The following is a 25,329-nucleotide window of genomic DNA, read 5'->3' as shown; positions in this document are numbered from 1 at the left end:
TCGCTATGGAAATCAGTATGGGGTTCTTCAAGAAAATCTCTCCTGGGTATTTACTGAAACAACTCCAAGTCAACAAACATACCACAAATATCCTTGTGCATCAATGTTTTATCACAGCATTATTCTCAGTAGCAAAGATATGGAACTAACCTGTTTCTAACTGAAGGACAGACAAATAAAGTGTGGCATATATAAACAAGGAATCCTTTTCAGCCATAAGGAAGAACAAGGTTGTGTAATTTTTCAGGAAAATGCATGAAACTGGAGAAAATCATTTTAATCAAATTAAGTCAGAAACACAAATATCATACACTTTCATCCATTTAATCATACTTAGATTTTATTGAGATGCATAAAAACATGTATGTATATATGACCTAAAAGTATAAGTAAACCTGTCCTGAAGAACAAATGAGTGGAAGGATAAAATGCAAGAGTGAGGGTATATAGGCAGGGAAATATGCTCAATGTACAGTATATACTTACATGACATTGTCTTTACAAAACACTGTATTATATGTAATATATAAACATAGCAAGAATTTGAAAAAATAATTAAAAATAAAATTTAAAAACGTATAAAGACAACTAAATAACACCCTACAATGAAAAAAATAACCTTGATGAGAGACTACAAATGACACATTTACAGCCACAGATACCAACATTAAATGGAAGAAAGATAAAAATGTTTAGTTCAGGTATGGTTTGACCATCACATAACACCCCAGGTGTTGAGATTTACATCCTATTGTAAAGTAATAAAATGGTACAAATTCTATCCAGCTACAGCATTTAGAGATGTGATCTTGGGGAAGTTATTATGCTAGAACACTGTGAAAAGCTTTCTGAGGAGACTAGACAAGCATACACACACTCATTTTCTGTCTCATCAAATGATGGTTTGTAGTGTCTCAAAATTCAAGGTCATTGTTGAATGTGGTTCTCAGACCTTATAATTACAGAACAGTGAGCCAAACACCTCTTATTTGTAAAGTAGACTATCTCTGGTATTTCCTTATAGTAATCAAAAGTTACTTATTAGTACACATAAGCAACCTAATTTACACTTTAAGGAACTTGGAAAAGAATCAAATGAGATTATCTTGTACATGATGGATTATCAACTGAAATACATGAGCTACTGAAAATACAAAGGAAAACCTTCCTAGAACTCCAATTCACCAGTTAATTGCCTCTACCTTTCATTAAGTGACCTGCCCAGCCCAAGAATGTAATATGTTGAAAGGAATAAACCAGAAGACTAAAGTAAAAGGATTGTAAAGCCTTTGTCTCTTCATTAAGTGCTCCAACTCACCAGGCTCAGCAGCCTGTGGCCCGCCAGTGTTAGATTCTAGAACTCCATGGGCATGTATAGAATATGGTCGACTGGCCTTATTCTTGAACACTACAGTCAAGATATCACCAACCTCTCCTCTGATAAGTGGACCTGATAGATATAAAAGAAGCACAGGATTCATTAGTAGGGTAGTGAAATGGGAGTTAATCTTCCCAAGACTTTAAAAAAAAATGTACCTAGTACCGTTTTCAGATTCAGAAGTCTTAAAATTGGTATTGCTACCCACAGCATGAGGATACTTCAAGAACAGAAATAGACTTCCTATTATCTCCAATTTTCTCACCCTATTTTTCTCTACATAATAACCAAAGGCTCTAAAGAATCTGAATTCTGCAGAATAGTTGATAGTAAGGGTTGAAATTTTTCCATATTTAGCACATAGAATAGCTGTAATCTCTTCAGAGGTAAGTGGTTCCTGTCTGGTCTAGGATGAAAAAAAAAATAAAAGCCATTGTATAAAAACACCATATGGCCATGATTAAATTAATGTATGGGAACAATAGTGCCTCTGTTTATCATTTTGTTTTTTATTTGTTGTAAAAGGATACATAAATTCATAAATTTTCCTGCCTCTGGAATCATAAAATTACTACATTCAGAGGAGCCAAGTATCAAAGGTATAGAAAATTGAAACATTTTTGTTCCATGTTACAGCAGAATTCTTATTTCCCTCTTTTCTTTCAGTATTTATATTCATGGCCATTTTATAAAATAGGACGGTACTCTTAATATTTCACATAAAAATTTTGAGAATTAGGGATGGGGAAACCTCTATGATATGACATAGATGCCCTAGAATCAACCCAGTCTTTAGATGCTAGGATATAAGTTGAATTCCCTTACCCAGGATTCCCAAGTGCTCCTCTGGTCCAGACCTTGGCCGAGGTATTCTGAAAGTACCATCAGTGTATTCCCTGAATACAGCTTTCTTATATTTGGAACCCAGGAGCCCATCTTTATTGCTCAGGAAAACATGGCCATAGCTAGAGGAATCCAAAGACTGTTATTAGCATCTAACCTTCAACCTTTATTTTCAGATGTGGGGAAATTAAGTTAGAACTATTCTCATGCCCAATATGAAAGAGAATATAGATCTATTCATTATAATGACAAATTATATTACCATAATTGAAAATAGTAGGTTCCTAAACCTGTGTATATTATTTCCATCATCCCAATAGGTATTTGCAGTTTATTTCCAGTATAACTTACCTAAGATCCAGAAACTTGTGACTTTGATTACAGCCTTAATAGCTTTAAATTTGAAATTATTTTAACAAAAGGATGAGGCACAAAGTTTCAGTTTAGCATCAATAGTTGCCATTGGAGATCAAAAGTGGGAAGATACAGAAACTTACAGATTTCTCATTATCGGCTACTTAACAGTTGACAGTAAACATTCCAATAGGTGAGTCTCAGATATACAATCACTAGTCCAGAGTTGACAGGATTATGTACAGAGACAGTACAGAAGGGAAGACAGGACACAGAATGAAGCCTGCTGTTCCTACCCTTCCTTATTCTCTAGTAATGTAATTTCAGCGATGCATGCTAGATGAAATCAAGGCTGACAAAAAGAAATTCACATTTCTTAGCTCACACAGGAAGTTCACATGAAGACTTCAACATAAACAATCAACTTATAAAGGTCAAGAATTGACAAAAAACAGTCACAAACTAAAGAAAACTATTATGAATAATAATAGTTTTAATAATATTAAATTTAATAATACTTTAATAATATTAATAATACCTCAGTTTGTGTTTTCTTTTCCCTTTTTTAGTAATAGAATCACCTAGGGCGGGGCAGTGGTGGCCCATGCCTTTAATCCCAGCACTTGGGAAGCAGAGGCAGGCGGATTTCTAAGTTCAATGCCAGCCTAATCTACAGAGTGAGTTCCAGGACAGCCAGGACTACACAGAGAAACCCTGTCTCGAAAAAAAAAAAACAAAAAACCCAATAACAAAAAGAAACCCAATAAATAAATAAATAAATCACCTAGGTTTTATTGGGACATGTGGATGTTCACATAGATGTTACATTGTCTATGTTTATTTATAGTTACACATACTCATGTGAAAAGCTTAGGAGATATGGCATGAGAAAAAAATGATATATAGAACTTCAAAGTCTATCCTTACAGACAATGTTGCTTACTGTACTTGAAAGCTGGGAATAGCCATAACTAAAATGAGCATCGTGATCCCAAAGACGAAAGTAGGAATTGAGGGCAGCATAGTTCACTTGCCAGAACTGGATTGTTCATATGTAAATAACAGATAAAATTGTATCTTATTTATACTACTCTGTTTTGGACTTTTCCTGCTTCACAGCTTAGTCTTTACCTTAATAAATGACCTTAAGGCATTTCATTGCTTGAATAAATCGCTATGAACTTTAAATCCTAGTGCAGGTAAGTTTTAGCTAATTAGAAGGGAAGCAATGCTAAGAGGTCAAGAATATAGCAAAGGCTTTTTCTTCAGCTCCATGATAATGAATATAGAAGAAACAAAGTACTGAAATTCAGGATTCCTCCATTCTGATCTCAGTTCTCATCATACTCAGTGAAGTTATAAAAATGCCTCCTACTTTTAGTTTTAGGAAATTCACCCATGAAATGATTTTATGAGCTGTGATCACTCCTTTTCTGAAGCCTTACCTGTCTTTCTCAGATGTGTTATGCCATTCCAGTTCCCAGCTTCTATCAGGGCAGTAATCCCACTCTATCTCTTCTGCCATGATATAGTAGACTCTTGAAGCTTGGTAGTGTTGGCGTGGGCTGTCTTGATGACTAGAACACTGAGAGACATTATAAATTGCCTGCATCCCTTCCTCTCGGTGGCTGCCTGCTTGGCAGTAGATTTCAAATATTCCTAAAAGATGATCAGAGAGCAAAATCTGAGTAAGAATTCCCATCAGAAGCATGAGGGCATTGCTTCCCTTTTCCTAGCCATACTGCAGAGATTGTCTATGAAAACACTCTTATATACATTAAACTGCATTACAAGCTTATTGAGAATAATGAGGACAGAAGTCCAACTCCAAAGCTACTGGGTTAAAAAAAAAGTTAAAGTTTTAGAGGAAAATGAGGAACTCCTCCAGGCTTGCCAAATCCTTAGAAACCTCTATTCTAAGATGGTAGGTAGCCCTAGTTGTTACTTATTAGCTAAGCTTGGAAGGGTTTCTAATTTTCTGAATGTTTCAATTCCACCTTCAATAAATTAAGAATGATGTTGCTTACTTTGTTCAGCTGTTTTACAACCAAATATAATATGGCTGACAAGACTGATTATCAAGTCATGGTTTTTGCTCCAGGAGTCTGGCAAACTGAATTTAATCCTTGAACCCACAGTTCACAGATCATAGTTCACAGGATACCCTACTCCTAAAAGATATACTTGGATTTCCATATGTGTGTCATACCATACATACATACATACATACACACATACATACATACCACAATCACCCATATTATTATATACAAATACATGGCCTATAGAAATTAATCCAGAAAGAAATTATATGTGTGTGTATTCAAATACATATATATTTATATTCAAATACATATATTCATTTATATACATAATAAATGTTCAGTAAATAAAACTAGACAATCCAGCTTAATAATTATTACTTGATAAAAAGTGTTAATCTCTTTTTTCTTATGAAATACTCCAATACACTAATAACAAACAAACCATACAGACTTAGATATTTTAAAGGTATCTATTACTGGCTGATTACATGGATGCTTACATTATCTCAAACTCTTCTCTCTCTCTCTCTCTCTCTCTCTCTCTCTCTCTCTCTCTCTCTCTCTCTCTCTCTCTCTCTCTGACACAAGGTTTCTCTGTGTAGTATTAGCTGTCCTGAAACTAGCCTGTAAACCAGGTTACCAGGTTGGCCTCAAACTCAGAGAGATCCACATGCTGCTACCTCCTAAGCACTGAGATTAAAGGTGTGTGCCATCACACCCACCTTAGCTAACAGATCTTTGAAAGTTGTTATCCTAGGTTTCCCACTATGAAATATTCATATATCTATCTTGGATATCTGTGATATAGATAGATATTTGTGGGCCTGTCTCTAGCCACAGGTTTTTATGTCATAGACTTCAGCTCAGATTATGTTAATCAACGGATTTATTATTATTTTCATTGTTGCCTTAGCTTGCTGTCCACGGTGTGCCCTACCACTACAAATATTTCATCAATTGCAAAGCCTCTTAGGAATTAACTGTCTCTAGACTATAAATCTAGGCCCATTTTCTTTTTTTCTTTCTTTTTTTCTTTTTTTTTCTTTTTTTTTTTTTTTTGGTTTTTCGAGACAGGGTTTCTCTGTATAGCCCTGGCTGTCCTAGAACTCACTTTGTAGACCAGGATGGCCTCGAACTCAGAAATCTGCCTGCCTCTGCCTCCCGAGTGCTAGGATTAAAGGCATGTGCCACCATGCCTGGCTCTAGGCCCATTTTCTACAATCAATTATTCTGCCAATTAAATATATTTCATGTTTCACTCTTCTTCAAAATTTATATCTCCTTCTATCTCTCAAAATCTTTGAGAGCCCATTCATTCCCCAAGACCCAACTCTTAGGTTGTCTCTTTTAGAAAACCCTTTCCTAATGGTTTGGGACCTCACTGACACTATATTCTTGGACTCTGCATTATTGTGTGCTCCATACATCAATGGCATGGTAAAAGACTTAAGTGTTCTGTCTTTAAAATTAGTGACTTTCACTAGCTCATGAGAACTTGAAAGAAAGGATTTGTATCTATTCCCACAAAAATCCTATCACTACTTCCTTAAAAATCAATCTTTCACTCTATTCCCATGGAGCTACACCGTTTGTTGCAAATCCAGCAACCCTCTTAGTTGTTCCTTCTAGACCATAATTTGTGTCATCCACTGACCGTCAGAAACACTTTTTTTCCCAGGGAACCCACTGCCACTGTCTAGGACCTAGAGAGGCCAACATCAACCAAAGACTGGAACACCTACCCAACAAGGATAAGACCAGATATTGACTCTAAGAAACATCTCAAACATCATAACTCTAGATGTCTCAATCTCAGTACAAAATTGAAACATGAACAACCAAGACAATATGCTTCCACCAGAAGCATATTGTCGTAGACCTTTTAGTATATATTGTAGTAGTAGCCTTACTGTAATATACATTGAGAAATATAAAATAGCTGAAGCATAAGACAACGACTACAAAAAACAAATATGAATATGTTCAAGGACCTTAAGAAGATATGAATGAATCATTTAATGTAGGCCACAGAGGAGAGTTGAAAGCAATACGTGAGATAGTAATAGAATTTAACAAAGAAATATTATAACTAAAGAAAACTCAAACTGAAATAAATTGGAAATGGAAATGTTACAATGGCAGACAGAAACCTCAGAAGGCTAGGCAACATATCACAAGACATCTTAGAGAGAATCTATAACCTTATATCATATTGAACATCCCTTAGCCTATTGTACTTCACGTACTTCAACACTTTCTTTCTTTCTCTCTCTCTCTCTCTCTCTCTCTCTCTCTCTCTCTCTCTCTCTCTCTCCAGTCACCTTATATAGTCAAATCTGACCTTGAAGTCATTATGTACCATAAGCTGGGCTCAAATTTGTGATATTCCTGTCTCAGTCTCCATAGTTCTAAGGCTACAAATGTATACCGCCATGCTTAACCAAAATGCCTTTTTACTGACTCATGAATAAGCTGTTTGTTCTCACTTCAGGATATTTGCAATTGCATGAGACTCTCTGATCAGAATTCATTACATTATAACTTTTCCTCACTATTTAGGGTTCAACTTATATGTCACATTTTTTTTCAGAGAATAATTCTCTTGGACTCCTTTAAAATAATGTCATTGTCATTTTATCACAGCACTGCCTTTTGTTTTCTGACCTGTATCAGGATCTGAAAGTATTTATGTATATTATGAACATTCTGAAAGAAAACCTTACACAGGGTTTCTATGAAAAATCTATCGCAGGCATGATGGTAGATGCCTGCAATCCCAGAACTTGGGATGCAGAGACAACAGAACTGATCATAAGCTCAAAGCAGATCTAGGATACATAGATGGTTTTGACACAGCTATATGACAGAATTGTGTCTCCAACTACAGAAATTCACATGCACAAAAAGATTTTTTCTAAGTTTGATTTACTCCATTATCACAATCTTGACTATAGAAAGTGTTCAATTAATAAGGGTTTAGTGACCAAATGCAATCAGCGTTTATGATTTATGAGCACTGCCCAAAAGCTGAGCCACTAAGATAGCTTAGAAAGGCCTGGCACTTGCTGCCAAGCCTGACAGCCTGAGTTTCCTTGTGGACCTCACATGAGAGAAGGATAAAGCCAACTCCACAAACTTATCATCTTCCATGCCATGTGAGTGGTGTGGTGTACAACCACATAAATAAGTTGGTTAAAAGTAGAAAAACAAAAGTTATGTTACTGGTAAGGGCCTGGTGTTTAAAACAAAGTAGGATGGCCACTTGATGGTATGGAAACAAGAAGAAAGCATTCTGGAAGAGTCATATGACCTTGCATAAATGTCCTTACATCAATCCTACTTTTTAAGCCACTTCTTTTTCAAACACCTTCCGTACAAAGTTCTTAATTTGCCACTTCATAGTCTTAACACTTTAAGTTGTTGTTATAATTAAAATTTCTCCACATGTAAAAATACCATTTACCATAACACATCAAGTAGGGAAACAATTCATTGGCGCCAACCTGCTTTAGTCAAGGTTTTGCTTCTTGATGTCTATAGTGATCTTTTCACCTGTCTCATTTCACTGTCTAGAAATGGCTATTTATTCTTAAAAGATCAGTCTGAGACCACAGTCTTAGTCTGGTGTCTTCTTTCCTAGAACTGATTCAGTCTGTAAGTTGGGAAGACTTTGCCACAGATCCCTGTGTATTACTATAGTTCTTGGCAGATAGTGTCATCATGAACTTGGTCTATACACTTCTCTTTTCTACTATTTGTTATTACTATTTAAACAATTTTTATTACATAGTTTCTTCATTTACATTTCAAATGCTATCCCAAAAGTCCCCTATACCCTCGCCCTGCTGTTCTCCCCAACCAACCCACTCCCACTTCCTGGCCCTGGCATTCCCCTGTATTGGGGCATATAATCTTTGCAAGACCAAGGGCCTCTCCTCCCAATGATGGCCGATTAGGCCATCTTCTGTTACACATGCAGCTAGAGACATGAGCTCAGGGGGTACTGGTTAGTTCATATTGCTGTTCCTCCTATAGGGTTACAGACCCCTTCAGTTCCTTGGGTACTTTCTCTAGCTCCTACATTGGGGGCCCTGTATTCCATCCAATAGATGACTGCAAGCATCCACTTCTATATTAGCCAGGCACTGGCATAGCCTTACAAGAGACAGCTATATCAGGGTGCTGTCAGCAAAATCTTGCTGGCACTATATTATCCATTCTTTCCATACCTATTCAATATAGTGCTTGAAGTCTTAGCTAGAGCAATAAGTAAGATAGCTGAAAAAGATCAAGGGGATGCACATTGAAAAGGAAGAAGCCAAAGTATCTGTATTTGCCAATGATATGACAGTATATGAAAACAACACCCCCCAAAAACCAATACCAGGAAACCTAAGTACTTAGATACAAAATTAACTCATAAAAGTCAGTTGCCTTCTCTTATATAAAGTACAAACTTACTGAGAAAGAAATCAGCAAAACAATACCTTTTAAAATATCCTCAAATAATATAAAACATTTTACGTTAATTCTACAAAGAAAGTAAGGTGTATATATAATAAAAACTGTAAGACATTGAAAGAAATTGAAGATATCAGAAGATGGAAAGGTCTCTTACTTTTATGGATATGTAGTATTATTATGGGATAAAAGGGCATCCTATCAAAAGATTCAGTATAATCCTCATCAACATTCAAACACAATTATTCTCAAATCTTGAAAAGACAATTTTCAGCCTTGAATGTAAACACAGAGAGAGGAGGAGGAGAGGGAGGGAGAGAGAGAAGGGAAGAAAGAGGGAGACAGAGCAGGAGAAGGAGAAGGGAAGGAAGAGGGAGAGGGAGAAGGGAAAGAAGAGAGAGGGGAGAGGGAGAGGGAGAGGGAGAGGGAGAGGGAGAGGGAGAGGGAGAGGGAGAGGGAGAGGGAGGGAGAGGGAGAGGGAGAGGGAGAGGGAAACAGAATAGACAAGACAATCCCGAATAGTAAAAGAACTGATAGAGGTATCACCATCCCAAATGTGAAGTTGTACTAAAGAGCTATAGTATTAAAAGCAGCATGGTGTTAGCACAAAACCAGACACATTAATCAATGGAATTGAAGTGATGACCCAGACATAAATCCACACACGTATAGTCACCTGATTTTTGATAAAGAAGCCATAAATACACACTGGAAAAAAACAACATCTTCAGCAAATGGTGCTGGTCAAACTGGATGTCTACATGTAGAAGAATGCAAATACACCCATACTTATCACCCTGCACAAAACTCAACTCTGAATGGATCAAGACTCCAACATAAAACCAAATATTCTAAACCTGATAGAAGAGAAAGACTAGTGTTGAATGCATTGGCACAAGAGAAGACTTTCTGAATGGAACACCATTTACACAGGACCTAAGATCAACAATTAATAAATGAGACTTCATGAAAGTAAAAAGCGTCTGCATGGCAGAGTGTACACACCATGATTTGAACAAAGCAGCAGCCTATAAAATGGGATTAGGTTTTTAACCAACTCTCTATCTGATAATGGACTAATATTCAAAATAGCTAAAGAACTCAAAAACCAGGTATCAAGATATTAATCATTTCAAAGATGGGGTAGAGATCTAAACAGAATTCTCAAAAAAGAAAATTCAAATAGCTAAGAAGCACTTAAAGAAATGTTAAACAGTTTTAGTCATCAGGGACATGCAAATCAAAACTACTTTGAGACTTCATCTTAAATCCAACAAAATGACTAAGATCAATAAAACAAATAATAGTTCATGCTGATGAGAATGGAATTAGGAGAACATTCACACATTCCTGGTGGGAGTACAAACTTGTACAGCCACTATGGAAATCAGTATGGTGATCTCTGGGAAGATGGAAATTGATCTACCTCAAGCTCTAACTATATCACTTTTAGGCATATCTCCAAGGGCACTTCATCCTAACATAAGAACACTTGCTCAACCATGTCTATAGCTGCCATATTCATAATCATAAGAAACTTAAAACAACCTTTATGCCATTTAACATATAAATTGATAAAGAAATGTGGTACATTTACACATGGAGTATTACTTAGCATTTAATAAAATGAAGTCATGGAATTTGTAGATATATGGATGCAACTAGAAACAATCATCCTGAGTGAGGGAACCCACACTCAGTAAGACAAATACAGTATGTATTCAAGTACATGTGAATATTAGCTATAAACTCAACGATAAGCTAGCTACAGTCCATGGAACTACAGAAGTTAGGTACAGAGTAAGTGACTAGAGAGCACAAATATATCTTCCTAGGAAAAGGAAATAGAGTAGATAATTATGGGTGGGTGTGGAGAAAGTGGAACAGGAGGGAAGTGGGGAAGTGGAGGGGATGTGTGAATGAAGGAGGGAATACAAGATAAAGCGAAAATGAAGGAGCATTTGATGGAGTAATGTGGAAACCTAATTCAGATAAAACTTGTGTGTGTGTGTTAATGTGTGTGTGTGTCTGATCTAAGTTAAATTCAGATCATAAAATATATTATAAAGTGAAAACTTAATAATGGGGGAGACAAAGCCCCAGTTGGACATTTCTTATCAAATGAAGCTTCCAGTATGACGAAGTAACTTGAAGAACATCTAAATAAGGTGTTCAAAGGCATCCATGGAAACCATCAAACCACCCAAGCTGCTCCCAATATTATAGGTTGCTCTCCACAAACTGACTGCAAGGCCTCATTGCTATAGTTACCACCTACATAATTCAATGAACTGAGAAAAGTTGGATCAGTGCTTACAGAGAGCCTTTACACCTATGTGCTAGTGTCTTTGGTACAGGAAGGTACACTGCAAGCTACCAAAGGAGAAACATAAATACCAACCTAGCTACAAATCTTCTGATCTACAATTGTTTTATATGCAAGATTAGGATTAATGTAGTGGTGTCACAAAGCTAGTGAGAGTAACCAACTAATATCTGATTTGACTTAAGGCTCATTCCATGAGAGAGAACCCATACTCAGTGCTGCTTGAATGACCAAGAACCAGAGATTAGATAGTCCAGGGACCTAGGGGAAAATCAATAGTAGGGGGTCTATTAAAAGAACTAGTAATAAAGTGACTCCTAATTATGTTCTGCTGTACTCATAGATCAGTGTCTTGCTCAAAGGCATCAGAGAAGCTTCCTCCTGCAGCAGATGGGAACAAATACAGAAATTCACAAGCAAAGAGTGTGCAGAGGGAGATGGAGGACCACTAAGCCCTAAATGATTAATCTCCATCAAATTCTTCTCTTTAGTGCTCCCATTCCCTGTGGAAGAGGGGGAGGAAAGAGTCTTAGAGCCAAAGGAGGCCACCAAGGAAACAAGGCCCTCTAAATCAACATATGAATTCTGTAGCAGTATGCACTGGGCCTGCAAGGGTCTGAGCCATGTGGGGTCCTAAAGCTGAAAGGAGAAGAGGACACACACCCCCATTCCTAACTCAGAAGTGAGTTGATAGCCATTTGCAAATGAAGATTTAGTTTCCTCCAAGGGGGTGTCACCAAGGAAACAAACCACTCTTGAGGATAGGCTGAGTGCCCAGCAGTAGATAACCTAAAGAAAACCAACTCAATGGAAATTCTGGAGAGATTTTTTTTGGTCAGGGCTTTAAAAAATATTTATTTATTTATTTATTTATTTATTCATGTGCTTTGCAAATATATTATGGTTTCCAGTTTAGTACTTTTCAGGGATATCAGAGTTTGCATATGAATGGATCTCTGAGTCTATGTCTGTTACTTGTGCCGTTTCTTGGGCATTTTTCCTTCTGTTTGTTTCATTCTGTTCCAAAGTGTTAGTTTTAGTTTTATTCCATTGGATTTCATTTTATTAGTATCCCTTAGAATCATGCTTTTGTTTATGAGAGACATAAAGAGCATGGATCTGGATGGGGAGGGATTGGGAAGAGTAGAGGGAGGGGACATTGTAATTAGGATAGAGTACGTGGGAAAAAAACTGTATTCAATCAAAGGGGAAATTTTAGAGTAACACTAAAAAGAAAGGGAACAAGAGTTGAAGGAAATTGGTAAAAATGAGAAATAAAAGAAAATGTAAATAAGGGTGCAGCTTGACCTTAATGTGGGTCCTGAGCAACTGGAGTGGGGTCTAGCCCCAAAACTGTTGCCTGTATTTCTAGCTGGGCTGCCTTGTCTGGCCTCTGGTGGGAGAGGAAGTGCCTATCCTCGAAGAGACTTGAAGTGCCAGGGTGGGAGGGGACATATCCAGGGAGTCCCACCCACTCAGAGGAGAAAGGGAGAGGAGGATGGAGGAAGGATTGTGGAAAAGGAGGCCAGGAGGCAGACAGCAAGCAGGATATAAAATAAATAAGAGGCGGCGCCATTTTCAGCTCCAGACAACCGGCCACCTTCCTGGTGAGAGCACAGGGGTCCGTGGAGGGCAGGCTGCACGGGTGAGGGTGTGGAATACAGAGGCCAGCAGTTTCTGGGACAGGGGAGGGCCACAGAGCTTCTGAGGCGGCACCATTTTCGGCTCCAGAAAGGCTGGAAAACAATTTTCCAAGCAAATGGTATGAAGAAACAAGCTGGAGTAGCCATCCTAATATCTGATAAGATTGACTTCCAACCCAAAGTCATCAAAAAAGACAAGGAGGGGCACTTCATATTCATCAAAGGTAAAATCCTCCAAGAGGAACTCTCAATTCTGAATATCTATGCTCCAAATACAAGGGCAGCCACATTCATTAAAGAAACTTTAGTAAAGCTCAAAGCACACATTGCACCTCACACAATAATAGTGGGAGACTTCAACACACCACTTTCACCAATGGACAGATCATGGAAACAGAAGCTAAACAGGGACACAGTGAAACTAACAGAAGTGATGAAACAAATGGACTTTACAGATATCTACAGAACATTTTATCCTAAAACAAAAGGATATACCTTCTTCTCAGCACCTCATGGTACCTTCTCCAAAATTGACCATATAATTGGTCACAAAACAAGCCTCAACATATACAAAAATATTGAAATTGTCTCATGCATCCTATCAGATCACCATGGACTAAGGCTGATCTTCAATAACAAAATAAATAATAGAAAGCCAACATTCACGTGGAAACTGAACAACTCTCTTCTCAATGATACATTGGTCAAGGAAGGAATAAAGAAAGAAATTAAGGACTTTTTGGAGTTTAATGAAAATGAAGCCACAACATACCCAAACTTATGGGACACAATGAAAGCATTCCTAAGAGGAAAACTCATAGCTCTGAGTGCCTCCAAAAAGAAACTAGAGAGAGCACACATTAGCACCTTGACAACACACCTAAAAGCTCTAGAACAAAAGGAAGAAAATTCACCCAAGAGGAGTAGAAGGCAGGAAATAATCAAAATCAGGGGTGAAATCAACCAAGTGGAAACAAGAAGAACTATTCAAAGAATCAACCAATCAAGGAGCTGGTTCTTTGAGAAAATCAACAAGATTGATAAACCCTTAGCCAAACTCACTAGAGAACAACAAATGCACTAAATAAAGATAGAATATTAAAAGCAGTAAGGGAAAAAGGTCAAGTAAGATATAAAGGCAAGCCTATCAGAATTACACCAGATTTTTCACTAGAGACTATGAAAGTCTGAAAATCCTGAACAGATGTTATACAGACACTAAGAGAACACAAATGCCAGCCCAGGATACTATACCCAGCCAAAATTTCAATTACCGTAGATGGAGAAACCAAAGTATTCCACAACAAAACCAGATTGACACATTATCTTTCCACGAATACTGTCCTTCAAAGGATAATAACAGAAAAACAAAAAAACAAAAAAAACAATACAAATACAGAAACCAAGACGTCCTACAAAAAGCAAGAAAGTAATCCTTCAACAAACCTAATAGAAGACCTTCACAAGAACAGAATGCCAACTCTAACAACAAAAATACAGGAATAATTACTTTTCCTTAATATCTCTTAATATCAATGGACTCAATGTCCCAATAAAAAGACATAGACTAACAGACTGGCTACACAAACAGGACCCAACATTTTGCTGCTTACTGGAAACCCAGCTCAGGGAAAAAGACAAACACTACCTCAGAATGAAAGGCTGGAAAACAATTTTCCAAGCAATTTGTCTGAAGAAACAAGCTGGAGTAGTCATTATAATGTCTAATAAAATCGACTTTCAACCCAAAATAATCAAAAAAGACAAGGAGGGGGCACTTCAGACTCGTCAAAGGTAAAATCTCCCAAGAGGAACTCTCAATTCTGAATATCTATGCTCCAAATACAAGGGCAGCCACATTCATTAAAAAAAAAAAAAAAAAAAAAAAAAAAAAAACTTTAGTAAAGCTCAAAGCACACATTGCACCTCACAGGATAATAGTGGGAGACTTTAACACAACACTTTCATCAATGGACAGATCATGGAAACAGAAACTAAAAAGGGACACAGTGAAACTAACAAAAGTTATGAAACAAATGGATTTAACAGATATCTACAGAACATTTTATCCTAAAACAAAAGGATATACCTTCTTCTCAGCACCTCATGGTACCTTCTCCAAAATTGACCATATAATTGGTCACAAAACAGGCCTCAACAAATACAAAAATATTGAAATTGTCCCATGCATCCTATCAGATCACAATGGACTAAGGCTGATCTTCAACAAAAGCATAAATAATATAAAGCCAACATTCACGTGGAAACTGAACAACACTCTTCTCAATGATACCTTGGTCAAGGAAGGAATAAAGAAAGAAATCAAAGACTTTTTAGAGATTAATAAAATGAAGCCACACCATACCCAAACTTATGGGACACAATGAAAGCATTTCTAAGAAAAAAGCTCATAGCTCTGAGTGCCTCCAAAAAGAAACTAGAGAGAGCACACACTAGCAGCTTGACAACACACCTAAAAGCTCTAGAACAAAAGGAAGCAAATTCACCCAAGAGGAGGAGAAGGCAGGAAATAATCAAACTCAGGGGTGAAATCAACCAAGTGGAAACAAGAAGAACTATTCAAAGAATCAAACAATCAAGGAGCTGGTTCTTTGAGAAAATCAACAAGATACGTAAACCCTTAGCCAGATTCACTAGAGGGCACAGGGAAAGCATTCTAATTGACAAAATCAGAAATGAAAAGGGAGACATAACAACAGATCCTGACGAAATGCAAAATACCATCAGATCCTTCTACAAAAGGCTATACTCAACAAAACTGAAGAACCTGAATGAAATGGACAAATTTCTAGACAGATACCAGGTACCAAAGTTAAATCAAGATCAGGTTAATGATCTAAACAGTCCCATATCCCCTAAAGAAATAGAAGCAGTCATTAATAGTCTCCCAACCAAAAAAAGCCCAGGACCAGCTGGGTTTAGTGCAGAGTTCTATCAAACCTACAAAGAAGATCTAATCCCAGTTCTGCACAAACTATTCCACAAAATAGAAGTAGAAGGTACTCTACCCAACTCATTCTATGAAGCCACAATTATTCTGATACCTAAACCACAGAAAGACCCATCAAAGACAGAGAATTTCAGACCAATTTCCCTTGTGAATATCGATGCAACACTACTCAATAAAATTGTCGCTAACCGAATCCAAGAACACATCAAAACAAGTATCCATCCTGAACAAGTAGGTTTCATCCCACGGATGCAGGGATGGTTAAATATATGGAAATTCATCAACGTAATCCACTATGTAAGCAAACTCAGAGACAAAAACCACATGATTACCTTGTTACATGCAGAGAAAGCATTTGACAAATTCCAACACCCATTCATGATAAAAGTCTTGGAAAGATCAGGAATTCGAGGCCCACACCTAAACATGATAAAAGCAATCTACAGCAAACCAGTAGCTAACGTCAAAGTAAATGATGAGATGCTGGAAGCAATCCCACTAAAATCAGGGACTAGACAACGCTGTCTACTTTCTTCCTACCTATTCAACATTGTACTTGAAGTCCTAGCTAGAGCAATTCGACCTCCAAAGGAGATCAAGGGGAAACAAATTGGCAAGGAAGAAGTCAAAATACCACTTTTTGCAGATGATATGATAGTATATATAAGTGACCCTAAAAATTCCACCAGAGAACTCCTAAGCCTGATAAACAGCTTCAATGAAGTAGCTGGATACAAAATTAACTCAAACAAGTCAATGGCCTTTCTCTATACAAAGGATAAACAGGCTGAAAAAGAAATTAGGGAAACAATACCCTTCTCAATAGTCACAGATAATATAAAATATCTTGGCGTGACTCTAACTAAGGAAGTGAAAGACCTGTATGATAAGAACTTCAAGTCTCTGAAGAAAGAAATTAAAGAAGATCTCAGAAGATGGAGAGATTCCCCCATGCTTATGAATTGGCAGGATCAATATAGTAAAAATGGCTATCTTGCCGAAAGCAATCTACCCATCAAAATTCCAACTCAATTCTTCAACGAATTAGAAAGGGAAATATGCAAATTCATCTGGAATAACAAAAAACCTAGGGTAGCAAAAACTCTTCTCAAGGATAAAAGAACCTCTGGTGTAGTCACCATGCCTGACCTAAACCTGTACTACAGAGCAATTGTGATAAAAATTTCATGGTACTGGTATAGCGACAGACAAATAGACCAATGGAATAGAAGTGAAGACCCAGAAATGAACCCACACACCTATGGTCACTTGATCATTGAGAAGGAAGCTAAAACCATACAGTGGAAAAAAGACAGCATTTTCAACAAATGGTGCTGGCACAACTGGCGGTTATCATGTAGAAGAATGTGAATTGATCCATTCATATCTCCTTGTATTAAGGTCAAATCTAAGTGGACCAAGAAACTCCACATAAAACCAGAGACAATGAAACTTATAGAGGAGAAAGTGGGGGAAAACATCTAAGATATGGGCACAGGGGAAAAAATTCCTAAACAGAACTACAATCTCTTGTGCTGTAAGATCTAGAATCAAAAAACGGGACCTCATAAAATTACAAAGCTTCTGTAAGGCAAAAGACATTGTCAATAAGACAAAAAAGCCACCAGTAGATTGGGAAAGGATCTTTACCTATCTGAAATCAGATATATATATAAAGAACTCAAGAAATTGGACCTCAGAAAATCAAATAACTTCATTAAAAAATGGGGCTCAGAGCTAAACCAAGAATTCTCACCTGAGGAATACCGAATGGCTGAGAAGCAACTGAAAAAATGTTCAGCATCCTTAATCATCAGGGAAATGCAAATCAAAACAACTCTGAGATTCCACCTCACACCAGTCAGAATGGCTAAGAACAATAACTCAGGTGACAACAGGTGCCGGTGAGGATGTGGAGAAAGAGGAACACGCCTCCATCGTGGGTGGGATTGCAATCTTGTACAACCACTCTGTAAATCAGTCTGGCAGTTCCTCAGAAAATTGGACATAGTACTACAGTAGGATACCGCAATACCTCTCCTGGGCATATATCCAGAAGATGTTCCAACTAGTAAGAAAGAAACATGCTCTACTATGTTCATAGCAGCCTTATTTATGATAGTCAGAAGCTGGAAAGAACCCAGATGCCCTTCAACAGAGGAATGGATACAGAAAATGTGGTACATTACACAATGGAGTACTACTCAGCTATTAAAAAGAATGAATTTATGAAATTCCTAGGCAAATGGATGGACTGGAGGGCATCATCCTGAGTGAGGTAACCCAATCCAAAAGAACTCACACAATATGTACTCACTGATAAGTGGATATTAGCCAAGAAACTTAGGATACCCAAGATATAAGATACAATTTGCAAAACACATGAAACTCAAGAAGAACGAAGACCAAATTGTGAACATTTTGCCCCTTCTTAGAATTGGGAACAAAACACCCATGGAAGAAGTTACAGAGACAAAGTTTAGAGCGGAGATGAAAGGATGGACCATCTAGAGACTGCCATGCCCAGGGATCCATCCCATAATCAGCCTCCAAATGCTGACACCATTGCATACACTAGCAAGATTTTGCTGAAAGGAGCCAGATATAGCTGTCTCTTGTGAGGCTATGCTGGGGCCTAGAAAACACAGAAGTGGATGCTCACAGTCAGCTATTGGATGGATCACAGGGCCCCCAATGGAGGAGCTAGAGAAAATACCCAAGGAGCTAAAGAGATCTGCAACCCTATAGGTGGAACAACAATACGAGCTAACCAGTACCCCCGGAGCTCAAGTCTCTAGCTGCATATGTATCAGAAGACGGCCTAGTTGGCCATCAGTGGAAAGAGAGGCCCATTGTTCTTGCAAACTTTATATGCCTCAGTACAGGGGAATGCCAGGGCCAAGAAGTGGGAGTAGGTGGGTAAGGGATTGGGAGGGGGTTATGTGGGACTTTTGGGATAGCATTGAAAATGTAAATGATGAAAATACCTAATTTAAAAAAAACAAAGTGCAAGATGGGGAAAACGAAAATATGGCAAAGAGGCAAAGTGGGAGAGAAGAATACACTACAAAGATCAGAGAGATGAAAAGAAAATGAGAGGGTCAGACTCATACAATAGATGGACAGAAGACAAAAATGCAGAAATATCAAATCTGAGCTTACTCTTGGCTAAATGATAACAGCTCTCTTTAAATTGTTACCAAGGGGAAGTGCTTTTGTGTCCCTAATGTAAAACTGATTGATGCATTACTAGTGACTCTAGAATTTATTATTAATACTTTCAAGCTGACCACATTCTGGTGTCCTGCATGAAGAATCTCTAATGTGTTTAACCCATACATTTTTGGGTTCTGGGTGAGAAACCTTTAGTGTGTAAGTGAAGCATATCAAGCACCCAGTGTATATGTATAACATGACTGGGATGTGAATTTTGGATGTCTCAGGTGCAAAACAGGACAGTGGTCTATCAGTTTCCCAAAAGCTCCCACCTTGTTTGCAGTGAGGGATAGGTTCCAAGAAAAAGAAAAAAATCTGGATATCTCAGTTCTGCAGAAATGATAGATTACTCTCGGTAGCAGTGGTCCTATGCCTTGAAAGCAACCCCTCCAAACTACATCTTTTATTTCCTTCTTCTCATTTCTTATCAAGTCCTGTTTGATTCTACTTCAAATTTCATCACAAGAAGTAGCTTTTCTCTTAAGCACACCAATACACAGCCTGCCTTTTGACACTTCTGCTCCCACAAAGTAGAACTTTTTTATTCCTCTATTGCATATCCATGCACAACAGTTACCAAATTTACTTTTAAAAATTAGATCTAAGACAACATCAAAACAAGCTTGTAAAGTTTCATCGAGCACAGCATGCATATACAATTCAGCTGGAGCCTCTTTGTCCCAGTCTCTATCTTCAGCAGACAATTTAGCAGCCTGGCCACCTGCTGCTAGAGCAGCAAGGGAGCAAGCCTCTGCCAGGTCTTCCTCTGAGGCTGCCTGGCCAGTCCATCCATAGCTAAAATGTCTGCTTTCACCTTAAAAACATTCTGACTTTGCACTGTCTTTGCAGACAAAAGATGGCCACATTGCTTGCTGCTAAAGAAAGTTTAGTTACCTGAGTCACTAAAATAAGAAAACATCTAAGCTGAGGCTCAGTTGCCCTCCAGTTCTCAACTGAATAATAAACACATCAGTAGAGTCTCCCGACTGACACAGGGGCCAACGTAAACAAATAAATAAAGGAATAAGTAAACGAACAAATAAATAAATAAAATCCCTGACCTTAAGATACACTCAGGGTTTTGTTCCACTAGCAGACAAAACCCCACAGAGACATTTATGGACGACGTTGCTACAAATAATAAAGAGATTGCTGGCACTTTATTTCTTCCATTGACTTGTGAAAATACAAATTCCTACTAGACCTCTTTAAGTGTTTCAAACCTGAAAAGAGGGCTTTGCCTTCTCCTAGAGCCAACAGGCTTCCTACTGAGAGAAATAAACTCACCAACAGGTTTCAATGGGTAAACAAGGTCAAAACTACCTCGCTATTGCTACTGATTTAAAGATTGCTTTTTACCACCCTTTACAGCCTAATAATGAAAAAGATTTGCTTTCCAATGACTACTCTCAATAATCAAGCACCCATATCTCATAGTATTAAAAGGGAGAAATGGTACATAGAAACTAAAAGGATAAATGATATAAAGATGGAAGGAGAAGGATAAAATTGTTGGGTGTTTATATATGGAAAGGGAAGCTAGAAAGTTTATGGAAATTTTGAGGGTCTGTGTAAATGACTTAAGGTCTGCGAAAGATGAAACGTATATGTTAAAACTTCAATGTTTAATTCATTTATATAAAATCTCTGCTTCAATCAATGGGAGTTCTCACTAGTTATTATTCTACTCTTGGTAACTACTGTAAATACTGGTTACTAGAGCTTTACAAAACCAATGCAAAATTTGGAAGACATGGTCTCAAAAACTTATTTTCAGGGGTATTTAATTTTTTCATGGTTGTGCTGGTACCATTTTGGGTTTCGTTTTTGCTACAGCTCAAACACATGATTATGGTCCCTGCAGAAACGTACTGGCTGCTTTCTCTGTTAGGAGGATCTCAAAAGAGATTAAAACACAATGATCCTTGTGATGATCTAAAATTTTTATCTCTTTTTGTCAATCTGAAAAATTCATGTCTCTCATGGTTATAAAGAATGCCCTATAACCCCAAGGACAAGTCATAATTAAACAAGCTTGTTTCTTACTTAAAAATCAAATAATAAACAAAAATGGCAGAAGTGGAGGTGGGAGTCATTAAAAAAACTGACTGCTCAGGAGAAATTTACCAAAGCAACTTATAATTTCAATTAACAAAATTGTTTCTCTCAGGCTTTCTCCTGACACCTATAAAAACATAATATCATAAAAAGCAAGGAGTTTTATCCAAACCCATGGTTTTACATAAATTCTATCAAGGACCTAACCCATGCCTGGATCCTGTTCTCTTCATAATTTAGGGCTAAAGCTTCACATTTTAATTTTCTATCACAGGACTAGAAAAGCACACCATGAACTGGAATCAGAAGAAACCTGGTAACAAAAGAGGGATATTTTCCTGAATTTCAACCACATATAAACTGCATGCCACTACTAATTTTCACTCTTTACCAAAGTTCCTCTAATTACAATATTATTTTATCTCCTGGTTTTAATTCTAAAGCAAGCCCATGCATGTCTGGATACCTGTTAATCTGGCTTGGCCCTGGCATGGAGGATCTGATTCAGAACAACTTAATTATGCCCTTGAACATATGTGTACAAAGATTCATTGGAATGATTAGTGCAGCTGTCCTTGTGCCACAGTAAAAGTTACAACTGTGAAAGTATCCTTAACTCAGTCCATTCAAACTAAAGCAGTCATAAATTCTTACCCTCAAAATCAACATCTTGAAATGATGTTTGATACTAACTGGCTCAATCCCTCTAATTGGTTTTCAGGATTAAATCACAAACTGTAGTCTTTATTTTATTTTATTGTATTTTTACACGAAGAACCTCTTTGTCACAGTCCTATTTTGTCTTTGTCAACTTTTCAAAAAGAATACAAAGAATAAAGTGATGCTGGTTTAGGCAGCCCCTACAGTACACCATACCTTGACCAGCTCTTTACCAGTGTCCATCTCCATTGATGTGTTACTTTAATATTACAAAAGTAGAGCAACTGCAGGGATATAATCTCATAAAAATATCTCTTAGATTCCAAGAAACTGGGAATTTTGCTGGACAGCACAGCCAGAGTTAATAATACATCTTGAGATCACATAAGACTTAAGATCTTTGGCCTATTGTGTACTTATCCTGTTTGTTTAACCCGCCTTTAAGAGAACCATGTAAGAGCCAACCTTACTTGCCTTGGATTTTCCATGTAATCAACATTTACAACCTGAATTAATCCATAGCTATAATCCTAAATTATATATTCTTCCATGACCCTGACCCAGAGTAGTGCTTATGTTCTAATAATCATTTGCTGAAAAAAAGCAAAAATAGAGGTTCAGAACATTCTTATAAAATAAATATCGGCCAGCCCAGTGTCACCTTGGGTCTGAACTCAGTGGAGGTCCCACATTCCCCAGAGGACTCTCCATGCAGCAGGCGCCCTAGCACACCCAGGATCTTAGAATCACTGAGGAGAATAGACCTCCATAGAGAGCTCTGACCCCTGGACTCAGGCGAGATTGCAATCTTGTATCCTGGGTCTCTTAGAGACCAGACCAGGAGAGCACTCAGGCCTCAGAAGCAGCAAAGTTTCTTGGACAGGGTCACTTCAGGACTTCATCCTCAGCCAGGAGGTGGAGCTGAGACCCAGACCTCTGGGCAACTTCCCTAGCAGAGGAGAATCAGCATCCAGGGAGGGCTCTGACCCTGGGACTCAGGTGAGAGCACCATCTTGTATCTGGGGTCGCTCAGGAACCAGTCCTCTCAGGAGGGCACATGGGCCATAGAAGCAACAGAGCTTCTTAGAAGGATTCCTTTCCATCTGTAACTTCAGCCAGGAGGTAGAGCTGAGCTCCAGACCTCTGTGCACCTTCCCTGCATGAGGAGAGCTTGCTTGCAGACAGTGCTATGACCAATGGGACTCAGGAGAGAGCTGGACTCCAAGGAGTGCTGATAGAAGCTAACAAAATCACAGGAGGAAAAAGCTCCAGCCAGAGACAGCTAGAACAACTAACACCAGAGATTACCAGATGGCAAAAGGCAAATGTAAAATCTTACTAACAGAAACCAAGAACACTGGCCATCATCAGAACCTAGTATGCCCACCACAGCAAGTCCTGGATACCCACAACAAACCCGAAAAGCAAGATTCGGATCTAAAATCATATCTTATGGTGCTTGTAGAAGATTTTAAGAAGGACATCAATAACCCACTTAAAGAAATACAGGAGAACACTGCTAAACAGGTAGAAGCTCTTAGAGAGGAAACACAAAAATCCATCGAGTAATTACAGGAAAACACTGCTAAACAGGTAGAAAAACTTAAAGAAGAAACACAAAAATCCCTTAAAGAATTACAGGAAAAGACAAACAGACAATTGATGGAATTGAACAAAACCATCCAAGATCTGAAAATTGAAGTAGAAACAATGAAGAAAACCCAAAGGGAGACAACTCTGGAGATAGAAACCCTAGGGAAAAAAATCAGGAACCATAGATGCAAGTATCAGCAACAGAATAAAAGAGATGGAAGAGAGAATCTCAGGTGCAGAAGATTCCATAAAGAACATGGACACAACAATCAAGAAAATGTGAAATGCAAAAAGATCCTAACACAAAACATCCAGTAAATCCAGGACACAATGAGAAGACCAAACCTAAGGATAATAGATATAGATGAGAATGAAGATTTTCAACTAAAAGGGCCAGTAAATATCTTCAACAAAATTATAGAAGAAAACTTCTCATACCTAAAGAAAGAGATGCCCATAAACATAAAAGAAGCCTACAGAACTCTAAATAGACTTTACCAGAAAAGAAATTCCTCCAGACACATAATAATCAGAACAACAAATGCATTAAATAAAGATAAGATATTAAAAGCAGCAAGGGAAAAAGGTCAAATAACATATAAAGACAGACCTATTAGAATTACACCAGACTTCTCACCAGAGACCATGAAAGCCAGAAGATCCTGGACAGTTGTTATACAGACCCTAAGAGAACACAAATGCCAGCCCAGGCTACTAAGCCCACAAAAAACTCTCAATTACCATAGAGGGAGAAACTAAAGTATTCCATGACAAAACCAAATTCATACAATATTTTTCCACAAATCCAGCCCTTCAAAGGGTAATAAAGGGAAAACTCCAACACAAGGAGGGAAATGATGCACTAGAAAAAGCAAGAAAGTAATCCTTTAACAATCCTAAAAGAAGACAGCCACATGAACAGAATCCCAACTCTAACAACAAAAATAACAGGAAGCAACAATTACTTTTCCTTAATATGTCTTAATAGCAATGGACTCAATTCCTCAATAAAAAGACATAGACTAACAGACTGGCTACATAAACAGGACTCAACATTTTGCTGCATACAAGACATCCACCTCAGGGACAAAGACAGACACGACCTCAGAGTAAAAGGCTGGAAAACAATTTTCCAAGCAAACTGTCCTAAGAAACAAGCTGGAGTAGCCATTATTCTATCAAATAAAATCGACTTCCAACCCAAAGTTATCAAAAAAGACAAAAGGGGGCACTTCAGACACATGAAAGGTAAAATCTTCCAAGATAAACTCTCAAATCTGAATATCTATTCTCCAAATGCAAGGGCAGCCACATTCATTAAAGAAACTTTAGTAAAGCTCAAAGCACACATTGCACTTCACACAATAATAGTGGGAGACTTCAACACCCCACTCTCATCAATGGACAGATCATGGAAACAGAAACCAAAGAGAGATACATGGAAACTAACAGAAATTATGAACCAAATTGATTTAACAAATATCTACAGAACATTTTACCCTAAAACAAAAGGATATACCTTCTTCTCAGCATCTTATGGTACCTTCTCCAAAACTGACCTTATAATTGGTTACAAAACAGGCCTCAACAGATACAAAAATATTGAAATTATCCCATGCATCCTATCAGATCACCACAGACTAAGGCTGATCTTCAATAATAACATAAATAATCGAAAGCCAACATTTATGTGGAAGCTGAACAACACTCTACTCAATGATAACTTGGTCAAGGAAGAAATAAAGAGAGATTAAAGACTTTTTAGAGTTTAATGAAAATAA

General features: G+C 37.7%; 1 protein-coding gene across 4 annotated transcripts in view; it reads right to left on the bottom strand.

The window, feature by feature from the left end:
- Nucleotides 1-25,329, bottom strand: part of Heph (hephaestin) — a 119,050-nt gene that overhangs the window by 42,742 nt on the left and 50,979 nt on the right. For 3 of the 4 annotated variants that reach the window (NM_010417.2, NM_001159628.1, NM_001159627.1), the window contains exons 14-16: nucleotides 4,021-4,234; nucleotides 2,204-2,343; nucleotides 1,319-1,450 (exon numbers count right to left, since the gene is read on the bottom strand). In NM_010417.2, the coding sequence (NP_034547.2) occupies nucleotides 1,319-1,450; nucleotides 2,204-2,343; nucleotides 4,021-4,234 (486 nt within the window). Of the gene's footprint in view, nucleotides 1-320; nucleotides 1,451-2,203; nucleotides 2,344-4,020; nucleotides 4,235-25,329 lie in introns of those variants that run through there. The other variant, NM_181273.4, reaches the window with a different exon arrangement.

The sequence above is a fragment of the Mus musculus genome, chromosome X, assembly GCF_000001635.26.
Source record: "Mus musculus strain C57BL/6J chromosome X, GRCm38.p6 C57BL/6J".
Classification (NCBI taxonomy): Eukaryota; Metazoa; Chordata; class Mammalia; order Rodentia; family Muridae; genus Mus; species Mus musculus.
Note: the sequence above shows the minus strand (reverse complement) of the source record. Positions and strands in the feature narration are given on the sequence as shown.